The 15,717-nt window shown below is 36.9% G+C and overlaps 2 protein-coding genes across 5 annotated transcripts in view; one reads left to right on the top strand and one right to left on the bottom strand.

Annotated features, from left to right (window-relative positions):
- Positions 1 to 15,710, top strand: part of ELOVL7 (ELOVL fatty acid elongase 7) — a 31,705-nt gene extending 15,995 nt beyond the window's left edge. For 3 of the 4 annotated variants that reach the window (XM_009095839.4, XM_018920661.3, XM_018920662.3), the window contains exons 2-8: positions 3,585 to 3,673; positions 5,637 to 5,827; positions 8,067 to 8,147; positions 8,571 to 8,627; positions 10,305 to 10,410; positions 13,212 to 13,348; positions 14,592 to 15,710. In XM_009095839.4, the coding sequence (XP_009094087.1) occupies positions 3,610 to 3,673; positions 5,637 to 5,827; positions 8,067 to 8,147; positions 8,571 to 8,627; positions 10,305 to 10,410; positions 13,212 to 13,348; positions 14,592 to 14,795 (840 nt within the window). In that variant the 5' untranslated portion in view covers positions 3,585 to 3,609 and the 3' untranslated portion in view covers positions 14,796 to 15,710. Of the gene's footprint in view, positions 1 to 3,584; positions 3,674 to 5,636; positions 5,828 to 8,066; positions 8,148 to 8,570; positions 8,628 to 10,304; positions 10,411 to 13,211; positions 13,349 to 14,591 lie in introns of those variants that run through there. The other variant, XM_050986869.1, reaches the window with a different exon arrangement.
- LOC127061026 (translation initiation factor IF-2-like) overlaps positions 1 to 15,717 on the bottom strand; it is a 694,470-nt gene that overhangs the window by 154,264 nt on the left and 524,489 nt on the right. The window lies entirely within an intron of this gene.

Genomic DNA, 15,717 nt, shown 5'->3' on the forward strand with positions numbered 1-15,717 from the left:
GAGTGCTGAGGTCAGGAGAGTTGGGATAAGTCCCTCACCATCAGTATGGCAAGGGCCAGTTTCACTATTTTCATAATCTGCCTTTCTTGCCTTTCTACTACAACTAGAAGAAAAATATTGGAAATGGTCGGATTCCAGATAAAGGTCTTGCATTTGGCCTCAGTGCCTAGCAGGCATAAGAGTTGCATTTAAACGCTGACAGCACATTTGTCTGACTTCTGATGCAAAAACTAAAGTGGAGGACTCAAGTGGATAAATGCAAAGAATTGTCTATTTGTGAGTTTGCAGTTGTTGATTGACAACTGTAAAAGGGTGTTACAATCAACACCCCAAGCCTCTTGTAGTGGGTTGACCCTGTCTGGGTGCCAGATGCCCACCAAAGCCTCTCTCTCACTCTCCTTCACAGCTGGACAGGGGAGAAAAAATACAACAAAGGGTTCATGGGTTAAGATAAGGATTGGGAAAGATCACTCACCAAATACCCTCACAGGCAGAACAAACTTGAATTAAAGGTAATAATTGAATTTATTACTAACTAAGTCAGAGCATGACAATGAGAAGTAAAATGAGACTTTCCTTCCACCCCTCCCTCCTTCCCAGCTCTGCCTCCTCCCCCCATGAGTGGTGCAGGGAGATAGGGACTGGGGTTGTGGTCAGTTCATCACATATCCTGCCGCTGCTCAGGGAGAGGAGTCCATCCCCTGCTCCAACATGTAGTCTCCCCCATGGGAGAACTTCTCCAGAACTTCTCCATTAACTTCTCCAGTGTGAGTCCATCCCATGAGCAACAGTTCTCCAAGAACTGCTGCACTATCATTCACTCTTCCATGGGGTGCAGTCCTTGAGCCAGCATCTGCTCCAGTGTGGCCTTCTCTCTCCATGGGTTCACAGCCTCCTGTCAGGCATCCATCCACCTGCTTTGGCCTGGGTCTCCTCCAGGTGGATCTCTGCATCCCCAAGGTTGTCCATGGGCTGCAGGGCCACAGCTGCCTCCCCATGTCTGCACCAGGGGCTGCAGGGGAACCTCAGCTCTGGCCCCTGGAGCACCTCCTGCCCTTCCCTCTGCGCTGACTTGGGTGTCTGGGGGGCTGTTCCTCTCACATGTTCTCACTCTAATCTTCTCTGGTGGCAATTACAACTGCACAAACATTGGATGGTTTTTCTTCTTCTTCTTCCATCTGTTATCACAGAGGCATTACCACCATTTCTAATTTCTAATTGGCCCAGCCTTGGTCAGTGGCACATTCATCTTTGAAGCCACCAGAGACTGGCTCTGCTGGACACTGAGGAAACTTCTCAGGCTCTCACAGAAGCCACCTTGTAGGCCCCCCACCACCAAAGCCTGGCTATGCAAACCAAATACACTGATACTATGTGGCAATTGATTTACTGCCAGAATCTGCACTGAATTTTCTGGATTTTTAAGAGCATGTCTTGAAGCAGATTTCGTGTTTAACTTTAGTCTTGGTCAGCATGTTGAGCTGGCCAGTCTGACTTCCAGTAGTGTAAGGGTGGGAAAACTGGGTGGCAGTGAAATCAGAAAGCTACTTTTCCTACCAAAGAACCAGTTAAATATAACATGATATTTGTATTCAGTTAATATATTTGTTGAAAAATTGAGCCATGCTCTGTGCAAGATTTCTGTGGGCTTTGGCAGAATTCTATTATAACCACTGCGTCAAGTACTTTCAGTTTGCCATGCCTTTTCTCTTGACATACTGTTCTCATATGTCAGAAACTGAAAGAATACTGGATTAAAAGGACAATTTATTGTAATCGGTCTAACAGTTTAATACAATAGTTATTTATAAAGTAAACATTTTTAATGGTCCCTTCCCAGCACCAGTTATGGCTGAATTTCTTGGCTGTCACAGTTAAGCACTCTGAAGTACCTGGTGCTCAGGACAGGGTTGGATTTATGTGTGTTTGATATCATCCATAGTTGGCTTGTGGAGCAAGGTGACAAGAATATTTAAAATTTGCCTCTAACCATGAAATGCTTTCTTTCATGTAATTGCTAGTGCCAAACGCAAGAGTGCTCTTTTGTTTCCATTAGTAAAAAGAGGATGCCCCCTACTTCTTGTTTTGTCAGCACCTTTATCAGCATAGAGTGCTGAAGCAAATATTGTAATATGAATACAGGATGCATGAAAATGACAAACGTGAAGGCAGTGATATTGAATTGGGAAATGCTGATACTGGAGGATGATATTTCTAGAAAATGTGAACTTAAAAGAGCTTTGCAGAAGGAATATTTTCCAAACCTGGAATTGGTGGTGGTTTCAGATATTCAGAGACACAGGACAGAAGTCCAACCAGGAAAACAAGTGGGCAGCAAAATGAGAATGGAGATGAAGAGTAGATCAGTTGAACTCTAATGGAGACAGGCTTGTCTGTGTTGCATCTTACAATGAAGGGTGAGTGTAGTGGCTAAAAATTCCTGTGAAATGGCAGTGAACAGGATGTACTTGGGAAGTGGAAATAAGGGTGAAATTGTTTTTCTGGACTGTTAAGGTAAAGATAAATGAGAAGATGGTAGTGGGGAGATCTGAGGAGAGCGATGCATTACCATCATGAGGGAAGAACTGGCTCTCTCAACCTGCAGCTGGCTTAGCTGGAGGAGATGGAGAAGGGCTGCCAGAGGAAGGGAGCTGATTAGCAAGGTGTCCTGCAGCCTGAAATAATAAATAAATACTACTAATAAATGTGAATACAGTGTGAAGATTGTATTAAGAGAATTAATATGGTAAAATGAGACACTGAGTGGCTACAAGAAAAACACCATCAAATGAGCAGGGACTTTTAAAAGGTATTTTCTAGAGGAAATGAGGCAAGAGAAGGGCTGATGAATGCTTGATAGTGGAGCAAAAATCAGGATTCATATAAGAATACTTCTCTTAAAAGTTTTACATAAGTAGGAGGTACTACATGCAAAGTGGATGTGCTAGATAATTTTTGTGGGTTTATGGTGCTGCCATTGGTACTATGACATTCCATGATTCTGGAAACTGTTGATTCATCAGAGTGGCATTTGCATACTAATTATAACATGGCTAATTATTGTATTTAAAAGGAGTATGCTGACATATTTGTACCTTTTTTCCTTCCTGCATACCTTAGAAATACATATTATTTAGAATTTTTTTTTCAATAATAAATGTTGTGAAGTTGAACTTCCTCATATATCAGCGGCTTGGAGATGGTGATAAAAAGTAATTTAAGTGGAGATGGTGATAAAAAATAATTTAAGCATCTGTTGTTTATTCATATTTACCTCTTAACTGTAATGGTTAACCACAGCCCAGTTTCTTGAGATAACACTTTATGGCACGGAAGCACCTGGTTTGTATGTAGAGATTGCAAAATCATATTGTTGTGCATAACAGCTCTGCTATAAATTAGACCAAAGGAGAGTGGGATGTGGCCAGCTAATGCTTCCTGATCTGTATTTCACATATGGTGCTCTGTTAGTATTGTCTCTTTTTTTTTACCACTCTGCTTCCTGCAAATCTTTCCCAAAAAACTTTATTTATCTTTCTTCATTGATAAAAATTCATATTTCTGTTTTGGCTTGTTTTCTGCAGGCAGCATCATAAAAATCAAGTGAAAATGGCCTTTAGCAATCTGACATCAAAGGCTATACTACTGTATGATGAATGGATTAAAGATGCCGGTGAGTCATTTAAATCTAAAACTTAGTAACTCCCAATAATTTTGAATAGCAATGTGTAGCTATGCTAGGTGTGCTGTTTATCAACTTAGAAGTAGCTTTGTCATCCTGTGAATATTTGTAAGACTTGCCAGGTTATCTATTGACATGGCAGTCTAGTTTCTGCATTTTAAAATAGGAAGTAAACCAAACTCAAGTAGTTTATAGAATTAAAGTCAGAGTAAATAAAGTGCAGACAGTGATTTTTCTGTCAGTGACTCTGGTTGCCTGAATATATAGTTTGAGTTTTTCCTATGGTGCTGAATGTATAGTTTCAACTCTCTTTCATTACCAAACAATTGCATTTTATCAGTTAATTAATGCACATTGCATTATTGCATTTTGCTTTTGCAAATTGGAAAAAAACCCTCAAGCCCTGATAAGTTTCAGTATTTTGAAATCCTCAGAGTAATTAACTCTGTCACAGTAGTAATCTGAAAAGGGACGTTCGTCCCTTGTTGCAGTTAGTAAGGGATATTAATCACATTTTGATTTTATGTTGCCACTCTTATTCTGTTTGCTTACCAAAAGCTGATAGAGAAGACCTCAATTTTGGGCTTAAGACCATCAGTTTCAGTGTTTCTCACTGTGGTAGACAGATAGTGACAGAAAATTTCTAATTCCTGGAAAAAAATTGAGAAGTGGTTAAGGTTTGATATATAAGATTACTGATTTATCATTTCTAGCATAGCTGATCACCACTTTTCTTGTTCTGTAAAAGCACAGCCTGCAAGTGAGCAGGGAGTTTAATTAGTATGACTCATGGGATGAAGTGGATTGGGATGGAGCAAGCATTTCTGCTGCAGTGTCCATGACTCCAGAACTCAAGTTGTCTCCAACAGTGCCCAAGAGTGCTTGTATTTGTCATTTTGTGTCATAGTGTTAGTGGTGGAACATGGTTTTCTCAGGATCGGGCTGGGAAGAACAGCAGGAAAGGTTTAGTAGGAGCAGGGCAAGGATGCATACAACAAAAAGAGTCAGTTGTGAAGAGATGGTGGTTCTCCTGCAGCACACACAAGCAGATTCCTTATGCTGTGGGTCACAGTCCTCCTTGGTCTGTGGGCAGCAGCACTGGCACATCACAAGCTGTGAGCAGCATTGTAATGTGCTCTCCTCCTCAATCTGTTTTTACACTTCCAGTGGCTGTTAACCACATCAGAAGGTCTCATGGGTGAAAGGTTGCTTGAATGCTGTGGGTTGAAAATTTGATGACTTGAAACATTTGGCTATGAATTAAACACTTGACAAAAATAACACTAGTATAATTTTACCCTTAAAATGCTGCAGCAAACCACGAGAGCAACAGAAAGCAATCAGTAGTTAAGTTTGGGATCATTCTGAACCAAATCTTCCAAAAGTCAGTGTAAAAAAAATTTAAAGAAAATAAAAATTACATGAGGTTTGTGTCAGTTCACCTGCTTATGAAGAAATTAGGCAGTCTTTGGTGATCTGGGACTCTGTGATGAACACAGAGGGGTGCAGTGAAATTATGGTGATGCTCAGATGAAATACCTGCCAGCCTCATCTGCAGGGAGAGGGAGTGGGGTGTGCTTAGGAGGAGGTGCCTCTGCAATACAGCTCTCTGGCATAACTGTGGAATAACTTGCAACATTTGCTTGTCTTATAACTTTCTTGTCATATGAAAGTGTGTGCTTGTTATGCTGTAAGACAGAACATTATGTCACTCATGATTCTGTGTCTCCTTTTCATTATATGTGAAGAAAGAAGCACTGAGTCCTATATGGGTTAAATCATGTTATCCTGTCAGTATGGATTTGAGGTGAATGGACTCCGAAATGTGATCAGTGACAGAAAAACCTAGACCATCAGGAATTAAATACTTTTCTGTAGCTGTTTTAGTAGTAGTGTAGACATCTGATTTTTTTCTTTTTTTTTTTTTTTTTTTTCCTCCCTCTACCCCCTCTAGATCCAAGACTGGAAGGCTGGCCACTTATGTCTTCACCTTTTCCAACAACTTTTATCATTGGAACCTATGTTTATTTTGTCACTTCCTTGGGACCCAAACTCATGGAAAATAAAAAACCTTTTGAACTCAGGCAGATCATGACGTTTTATAATTTTAGTGTTGTAGCCCTCTCTTTGTATATGACTTATGAAGTAAGTACTATGTTTGTAATGTATTTATATATTTCATGTCTTTAACAACTAAGTTTTAATAAATGTATTAATATAATTCCTACACTGCAATTCTCAAAAAAATGTTATTGTCATGGCAGTAATTATCATCCTCCAAGCTGTATGCTATACTTGGAATTCTTGGAAAAAGAGAATAAGTCATACCCAGAAAGAGAGAATATGAAACATTTTCTGTTATTATATATAATTTAAAAAGTTTAAAGTTTTCATCATTTAAGTTCTTTGTACTGCAGCAGGAAAAGCAGACAATATGCTTTTCTTAGTATTTTGTAAATGTTTTCTGTCCTACTAGGTGATAATGTGACAGCCTGCCCTTGAGGGGAAGGAACAACAACTGATGTTTCAAACACTGTATAGAGTATGTCTACTATGAAATAATCTTCAGCTAGATCTGCCTTTTAAATCACAGAAATCAATGACAGAGGTTAACAAAATCTAATTCAAGGCATTTTTGTCCTTTAAATGAACAAACAAAACCCCTCTGAACAAAAAACCTCCAACCTCTGCCCCCTGCTTTCCCCACTAAGCCCAAATTATTAGTATCTTTAACAGTGATTTTCCCCACAACCGCAAAATAGTGAATTCTCTTTTTGTTTTCAAAAGCAATGTGGAGATTTTGCTGCTGTTGGGCTTTATTTGTTTGTTGGGAGTTTGTGGGCTTTGGTGGGGTTTTTTGAAGTGTAACTGTTTGTTGATGCTATTGTGTGAATGACAGCCTTACACATTTGCTTGGTGAGGCATCACTGTGCTAGTACTGATGCTGTATGTGACTCCCAGGCTATGTGGTTATTTCAGGCCTGGCAAACTAGTAATAAAAAGCTGTCAGATTATTGTGCCAAATTGGCAGGATATGTTCCTGTTAGCTTAATTTGCATTAATCTTATCATGAGTTACAGTGAACTACCTGACATTTCTTCTAAGCTCTGTAAAGGCACTGCAGCAGCAGCTATTTTGTGTCATGACTTTGTGGAAAGTGGTGGGCAAGTTGAACACTTTTGCACTTTAGACAATTTTAAAAAAAAAAATGCTGAATTTCCTTTTGGAATTTAGTTCCAAGTTTGGTTTTGGTTATAAACCTCAGAAATGAATTTAAAAAAACCACAAAGAAACAATAAACAAAAAAACAAAAAAATGAAACTTCTATTAGTGTCTGACACTGGCACAGTATTCAATAAGTCTGCTGTCAAGGCTTCCATGTTACAATTTCATGAAAGCGTGCATGGACAGTGTGTAACCAGTTGAATTTCTGCTATTGTCTGGTGGTCAGCAAAAGAGCTAATTCTTCCCATTTTTGAAACTAAGTCATTTGGGGGGTGTTTTAGTCCTGGCATTCTAAAGAAGCCTTTTTTTTTTTTTTAAGCAATCAGTTCTTCCTCAATCAGGAAGTTAAAAGGACTAAAGCCTGCTTCAGTTAGGAGAGGTGAAGCTCTTACCATGCATGAGTGGATGGTGATAATGAGAAGCATCATGAAGATATAAAATACAATACAGATGTCATAGTGGCTGGCAGTAGAATAAGCCAACTATAATACTAATATTGTTCCTCTTGTCCAAACTTCAACATATTCCAAGAGAAAAGATTATATTTAGTACATATAGTCCTTTGGTCATGTGCTCTCTGTTGTAGCTTCTCATCACTCATATGAGTGGAAAACTAATTGAACCATGAAGTTTAACTAAGCAGAATTTTACGGACTATGGTATTAAATATACATCATGCATATTGATTTGTTCCTTGTCTTTAATGATAATTAGCAATGGCTTTCTGTTGTGCTGGTTTTGTTAGAGTATTAAGATGCTGTGTTGTATTCTTTTTTGTATTAAGATAGTTAGCTGTGGTAGCGATTTTAAAAATAATTATATTTGGTTTTGTGGTCTTACTTACACAGTAAGTTGTTTTTTAACACTGGTTTTGAGATACATCTCTTTCTTCTCTTCAGTTACTAAAGCTGAAATAATGGGTGTAGGAAGAAAATTCTTGTCTATGGGTGTGGTCCTGGAATTAGAAATTCATTAATCTGCAACAGCAAAGGATTTTTGTGGTAGCTATCCCACACACAGGTAGATGACGTACAAAGTTGCTGATTTAAGGTGTTTTTAATATTGTTTTTCCCCTCCTGCTTAGTGATTGCAAAAGTAATCCAAAATTAATGAATTTTTCAAAAGATGTAAAGTTAATTTTTGCCCCTTTTTCCTCCAGTTTCTTATGTCAGGCTGGGCCACAGGATACTCATTCCGGTGCGATATTGTTGACTACTCAAGGTCACCGACAGCTCTAAGAGTAAGTTGCCAAAGACAGAGGTGAATTGTTATCATAGAACAATAGAATGGTTTGAGGTGGAAGTGACCTTGGAAATCATGTAGTTCCAATGTCCCTGATATGAGCAAGGACAACTTCCACAAGACCAGGTTGTTCAAAGTAGTGTGTTATACATTTACTTTATTTTTAGAAATGCTTTTTGAACAGCCTGCTTTTTGAATGTACTCTTGTAGAGTGGAATGCACTAAATGGAAATACCCACTTGCATAATGTAGAGCACATGAGTTAACTGGAGGGTTGGTTGGTTGGCTGGCTGGTTGGTTGGGAGAAAGAAGGAGTCAAGGAATTCATTGGCTTGTTTTTGTTGGTTTTAAAATTCCTTTAAGTTGAACAATTGTTTTATGTTTTTAAAGTGGTTTGACAATTTGATTTTTATTCTTGCAGATGGTGCGAACTTGTTGGCTTTACTTCTTTTCCAAGTTCATTGAATTATTAGACACTGTAAGTATTTGTAGCCTAATAAAAGAAGTAGTTCTGTTTCCTTTTCACACCAAAATAACTGATGCTGTTCAGGGTTGAGGATATAAGTTGCTTTTTATTTAATCCTCCAATCTTCAATTATTAGAATAGCATCACGTTTACCCCTATTATCTCTGTGTATCTCATTGTCTTTTTAACACTGTTCTTCCTTCATGATCAGGAAAAATGTTAATGAGGGAACAATGCACCTTTAAATATTTAGGAAGTCTGGATAACTTGTCTAAATGCTGAGTACACTAATCTGTTATGCTATGGCAATGCAGATAAAAAACACTGCAGATAAAAAACAATTGATCATGCTGAATTTTTTTTTCCACATCATCTTCAGATTTTATCTTTCCCATTCATATCATCAGCAGCTCTGGATGCAGGACAAAATTGCCATACCTACTTGCTCTAAGTCTTGAGTGTTGTGATTATAGAGATGTTTGATGTCAGACTGGAACTCTAAGTGAAGTCTGAGCAGCAAAGCACTAAAGCAGAATGCAGACCTCGCTCACCACCACCAGCCATTTTCCCAAGACTGGCACCAGATAGGAGTGACTGAGGTATTTTCAAACCAGCTTCTGAGTGGTGGAATTAGCTGCAGTTTTTGCCCTATTGTTTAGGACACAAAAGTGATGGTTCAGGAGCTGACTCATGAGCAGTGAGGATGTTCTACATCCTCTGAGCAAAGCTTGCCGTCTGACTTTTCATCTGCAAATGTTCATGATTCAACACTGGGAGATCTTACTGACTAAACCAAGTGGAATGGTATGGAAGTGTCAGGAATGCTAAAACTGGAAAATCCTGACAAGTATATTCCTCTATTTGCCTTTTTATTCCCCACAGGTTATAGTGCTCCTTTTTAATTAGTCCCAAGCCTTATTTTTTAAAAACTTTGTTTTGTTTGAATACAGACAACTAGGTACTTGTTTCTCATCAGCTGTTTTGTTTTATTGCAAAGGTAAATTTTTAGCTGTATTTAAATCAGCTGATTCCAAATGTTTTTTCTGGCACACCAGACTTCTTTTCTTCTGTGTTTGTTTGCTTGCCATCTGATACTACCCTTTCCATGACCTGACTTCTTACATTTTTTTGCTGTCTTCCCTTAACATTTGCCTTGATGCCTGTCCTTTAAAATGGGGCCTGTCGATATAATTTAAGAATACCTACATATGTTCTCTACAATTTTAATGTTTTCCAATGGTAGCTAAGTCAGAGGTCAAAATAAAGTGCTATTTCTCTAACATAGTTTTTTCTACTGTTAGTCCTTCAGGTAATTTTCTCAAATGGCCTTTCATTAATAGTTCAGGGGACTTAAAATCTGATGCTTGTAGAGACTTCTCAGTCCAAGTAAGTCCATGTTACACATTTTTTTGCACATGTAGGTGATGGCTCAACCTTTGACATTTGGTTTCAAAGCTTGCCTTTTGAGATTTCACAGGTGGATTTTACTTATTGGTTTTAAGTTTTTTTGAAAACTAGTTTGCATAGCCAGACAGTTGCTCAGTTTTCCTTCTTCTCCCAACACTGTAACTGTGAAGAACTTTTAAATGTACAGTAGTGAGTGACCAGCACTGATGTGTACATCTTTCTTTAAATATGCTGGACTTGATTATCTTCTGTAACATTCTGTTCATTAAAAATCTGTTTCAGATATTTTTTGTGCTGCGTAAGAAAAACAACCAAGTTACATTCCTGCATGTCTTTCATCATTCCATTATGCCATGGACCTGGTGGTTTGGAGTCAAATTTGCTGCAGGTATGGAGAGAGAGTGGACTTCATGTTGAACATATATTCTAGTAGTTATCTATGGCAGAGAAAAAAAAAAAAAAAAAAGAAAGAGAATTAAACACCTTGGAAACATCAGTGTTTTTAAATTTAGACTTCTGCAGCATTTTTTGGAACAACCAAGATCACCATAATTATTTAAATGGGTGGGGATTACTAATTTTTCCTATTTGACAACATTTTGTTCAGTGTTGATTTCTTATGGGGAGAAGAGATGCAGAGAAGAGAGCTGGGTACAAGCAAAAAACCTTATTAGATGAGAAAGAGAAGTCATTGAAAGATCTTAAGTGCTAGGAGAGATACGTGAAGCAAATAACTCTGTTGAAACTGCTTCAATGTTAGAACCCCTTCAACCCCTACAATGTTAGAATAGAGTTGGAGGAGAGGACTGTTTCATTTTTTTTCCTGTTTCAGAAACTATTCAGTCTTTGTTGCAGTTTCTTTTACTGGCTTTAGGTAGCACGTGTGGGATTTATATACACCTGATACTTCAGCTTTCACTAAACTACAGAAATATTTTCTGGACCTTTGTTATTAAAGAAACATATTTGAATTGTTTTGAATTTAAATTCTTTGACCACTATAAGCTGACCTTCACTTTTCCCTTTCCTGCTTGGTGTGTCCTTGCATGCATTTTCCTATGCCACATTAGCAGTGTGCACCACTAATAAATACAACTTGCCGTGAGAATAGTCTGAAATGCACAGGCATTTATTAATCCATTTCTGGGACAGCTTAGGCTTTTTCAGGAGCTTCTACTGAGAAATAGTGGAGTTTCATACATGTTTACCTAGAAATATGTTTTGTGATTTTTTTTCTTTTTTTGTCCCAGGAAATGGGTGATGAATTGATGAAGCAGTTGTACCATTGCTTTTCAGTCTGATCTGTTAGTGTCTGTTTTATGTCTGTTTTTTCTGGAGTGGTCCAGAAAGCACTCCAGAATATTTGTACATCTATTGAACCTTTCTTGTGTATAAATGGATATACTTCTGTTATATTTGTTGAGCGTCTGTTATTAGAAAAGTGCTGGATTGATTACGTATTTCTCAAATCTTGCTGAGTGACTAGTATTAAGTTAATAATAAAACTGTGACTTGTTGTCTCAGCATACACCCCAGTGTGTTTATAGGTCTGCAGAGGGAAACCTGCAGCAATTAACAGTCTGTCCTCTTCAACCTTGAAAATTTTCCACTTACAGGTGATTAACTTTCTCCTTTTTATCTGGATGTTGGATCATTGTACCAGCATTGTACCAGGCTTCTTATTTTGGATCAGATTCAAATTTCCCATGTGATAATTTAACAAATACTTTCAGCAAAGTGTGTAAGAATTGTTTTGTCCTCTGCTAGTAATAGTCCCTCATATTTATGCAGAGCTGTGTGTACTTCAAAAACTCTATTGCTATCTTTACATTTATCTTTCCAAATACTCTTGTTTAATAAGTTTAATTTTTTTCCAAGAATTTCAGTCCTGCTGATGTTTACCTTGTATTCAGTTTCATCAGTGCTTGTCCTTCTAAACAGCAGCATCTGTAAAGTTTTCAATTTTCTTGTAAAAAAACCAACAGTTATGAATGGAGTTGCTGTTTTTTCTCTGATCTGATATAAACAGAGAATTATAAAATGATGCTTAGTGTTATTTTTTAGAGCATATTTTTGTACTGTTGTGTAGGTTCCTTTTTTCTCTGCTTTAGCTATTTATTTTTTCTTCTGCATATTCACTGCACAAGCCAAAAAAAAGTATGTATACGTGAACTGTAAGAACATTGAAATTATTTTAAAAAATACAAATAGCTAAGTTTCAAAGAAAGTTTGCAATCACAGCTGGAGGAGTTATGTCTTCTCAAGCTGGAAGATTAGTGTGAGCTACTAAAAACACAAAATATGTTTTATTTTTAATGGGAATAATTCTAAATGGGAAAATGGCACTCTTTTTCTCACTAAATGTTTCCTTTTATGTCATCTTGTTTTCTTTTTGATGATCATTGTTTTCATGTCCATGTTTCTTTTAAAAATACTTTGCTGTCTGCTGCTTCTTGGATCATTTTTACATCTAATTTGTTGCATTCATTAAAATAAACCTGCTTTGAGCAAGATGATGTAGCTCATGGTTAATCCAATGAAAAAAAGAAGTATTTCCTTACTTGTTCTTTGAAATGCTCATGTGTTAATGGTTTGTCATAAATTTATCCCAAAATGAGCCCTACTTAAGTTTCCTTTTCACTGTAAGGAAGTTTTCAGATTAACAATGGATCTGTGAGACACTTGTTCATGATTATGAAAACTTACTGTCTGAAACTGTATTTCATTCCCTATGAATCTACAAATATGTATTGAGAAGAGACTTATTACTTATTCTCTACAACTTTTTGAAGTTCATTATGATGTCTAGAAAGGAGGCAAAAACCAGGAGGAATACTTTTCACCAACTTTTCTGTGTCTCTACCACATACAGTTTTTAATAAAAAATAATAAGAAAATGAACCCAAAGAACAAAAAATTCCACTCAAATATTTTTACATGTAATTAGATCAGCTGGGTTTTACTGCTGTTTTGGGAATGCTCAGATAAACCTTTTCTGAGACAAAATACTGATGTGATCCGTCAGAACTGGTAGGAACACAATTCAGGTAAAATACTTTGAGGGTTAGTCAAAGTTTAGGTTTTGTGGTACATGTTTTTCCATACCCTGGCTCAAGACAATCTGCTAGGACCTCAGTGGGTTTTTAAATACCTTCTCTAATACTACTGCTGTGTTTTGTTTTTCTACAGGTGGTTTAGGAACATTTCATGCTTTGCTGAACTGTATTGTACATGTTGTCATGTACACTTACTATGGAATCTGTTCTTTGGGACCAGCCTATCATAAATATTTGTGGTGGAAAAAGTACATGACAACTATACAACTTGTGAGTAACTGTCTTTGACATAAGCACCTCTGAAAAACCTGATTGAAGCTAACACAGATTAAAAGCAATAAATTTATCCTTTCAGTTATGCCCATGTATGGAGCTTACAGGTGGTATAAGATTTACTTATATTTTAATTGACGATAATTGAGGATATCTGCTGACTTCAGCATTCACTGTAATCAAAGATTTAGACAAATAAGCTTTTCAGTTATGCAGTACTTGGTAAATATATTTACAAGACTCACTGCTTGTATAAAAATTTATAATATAAATTGACACCAAGAAAATACAATTAATGTACAGAATACACATGTAACTAGTAACTACATGTAATATGTAGCAAGGAAAGGGAAAAAGTATGTCTTCAGAACTTGATGTTCTTTCGTAGAAAATGTTTGTGTTTAGAAAATTTACTTCTCTTTAATGCTCTCTCCAGAGCATTAAAGCCCACTCTTGCAGTTTGGGTATATTACGTGTTTTATCCACTCTAGGTCACGTTCAAAAGGTTGCTTTTCTGAATGCTTTATCATGCCTATCTCATTTAATAGATGGATTTTCAATGTTCAATTTCTGGCTAAACAATTGGCTTAGAATGAGCAAAAATGCTGATGGGGGAGGTAAAGGAGCACCCTGTCTGCTTGCACCAGGGCTGGTTTTGGTAGAATAATTCATGTAACCATGTGAAACTCTGAACAATGTAGCCTGAATATTTATAACTTGGTCTTTTTGACCAAGAGGCACTACTAGTGGACTTTTAACTTGGAGCTCATGTGGAGTGTATTTTTGTCACATACTACTGTGCAGGGAAGGTGGGAATTGTTCCTTAACCCTGTAATAGTTACTTTCTTTTCTTTTTTTTTTTCCCTGGCTAATTTTTCTAAAGGAGCCTCCCATTTGTCACTGGACAAACATTGTCTGCCTCCTTCCTTTTTATCTGAACTGGCCAGGGTAGAATCCTGTTCTGTTACTATGAGTTTCTTAGTTTGTCCCAGAACTTCTCTTCCTTTTTAATGTAAACCTGTTTTTCAGTGGAATAATATTTTGGGGAGATGGGCTACAAAGGTGCATCTGTGTCATATTAGGAACTTGTATTGTTGTCCCTGTTGCTCCTTGCTTTCCATCCACTCCACCCCTACTATCTGTTTTTCAGCAAACAAGCTATGCTGAAATTTTCTGAACTTCTGTAATAAGATTGCAATTTATTTTAAAAGTACTTATTTTCTTCACCTTTTTCCTCCAGGTCCAATTTATTATGATTACAGTCCATATAGGACAAATCTACATCATGGATGATTGTCCGTACCAGTATCCAATTTTCATGTTTATTATCTGGCTTTATGGCTCCATGTTTTTAGTCTTGTTTCTCCACTTCTGGTACCATGCTTACACCAAGGGACAAAGACTGCCAAAAACGGCAAAAAATGGCATCAGCAAAGATCAGTGAAACAAATTCTTGTCTCTAAAACCAAAGAAGTGTATATGTCAATGGGGAAACTTGCACTGCTTGACAATCAAGACATTTAAGTGCGCACACTACATGGTGTATATTTTGTATGTTTTCTTCCAAAACAGAATTTGTATTTTTACCGTAAGTTATTTGGGATTCAGAGCTTGGGAGTGGGGAAACACTGTGTATCTCTGATTAAAAAAGAAAGAGATCTCTATCTAGAAAATGCACAAAAATAAAGATAATTGGAAAAACTAAAATGTGTATGACAAGTACTGAGTACTTTGAACACACTTTGAGGGGGATAAAAAATACTTCACTTTAAATGTTGTAAGTTGCTAAGACTGTCAGATGCATTTTATTATAAGAATGATTCTTCAGTAAATACTGTTTATAGAATCTAAGGTATATTAATATAGTTAATACATAAACATTCTTACATCTGTTTTTACTTTAAAGGAAGGATTGTATGTTAATCTGTCAAGACATAGCGTTTCATTTGAAGATCACAGATTTTTGAGTATACTCTCTTTTACTAGGAGAACTGAATTCATTTCACATTCTACTCAGATGAACATTATCATAAATGTTGGAAAGCTACTAATATGGGGATTATCTGAATTGTCTTGTAGCATAGTGATCAAAACATCTTACTGATTTGTTCACTGTAGTAGCCAAATATTCTTGTTATTCAGTGTGTCTATGGATATACTTTAAATTGCTAGCCTGTGCTGTTTGTGAAGTGGGTCTAGGAGGATTATGGATAATTCAATAGTCAAAATCTTAGTAGTCAAATAAAATGGAAAAAAAAATTGATTTAATGATTTAAGCTGAAATGTTGCTTACCATGATTGTATTGTGCTCTACTTTCTTCCATTTCCATTATCTATTGAAATACATGTCTAGAAAAAGTTTGTGT

Source organism: Serinus canaria, chromosome Z, assembly GCF_022539315.1.
Source record: "Serinus canaria isolate serCan28SL12 chromosome Z, serCan2020, whole genome shotgun sequence".
NCBI classification, from domain to species: domain Eukaryota; kingdom Metazoa; phylum Chordata; class Aves; order Passeriformes; family Fringillidae; genus Serinus; species Serinus canaria.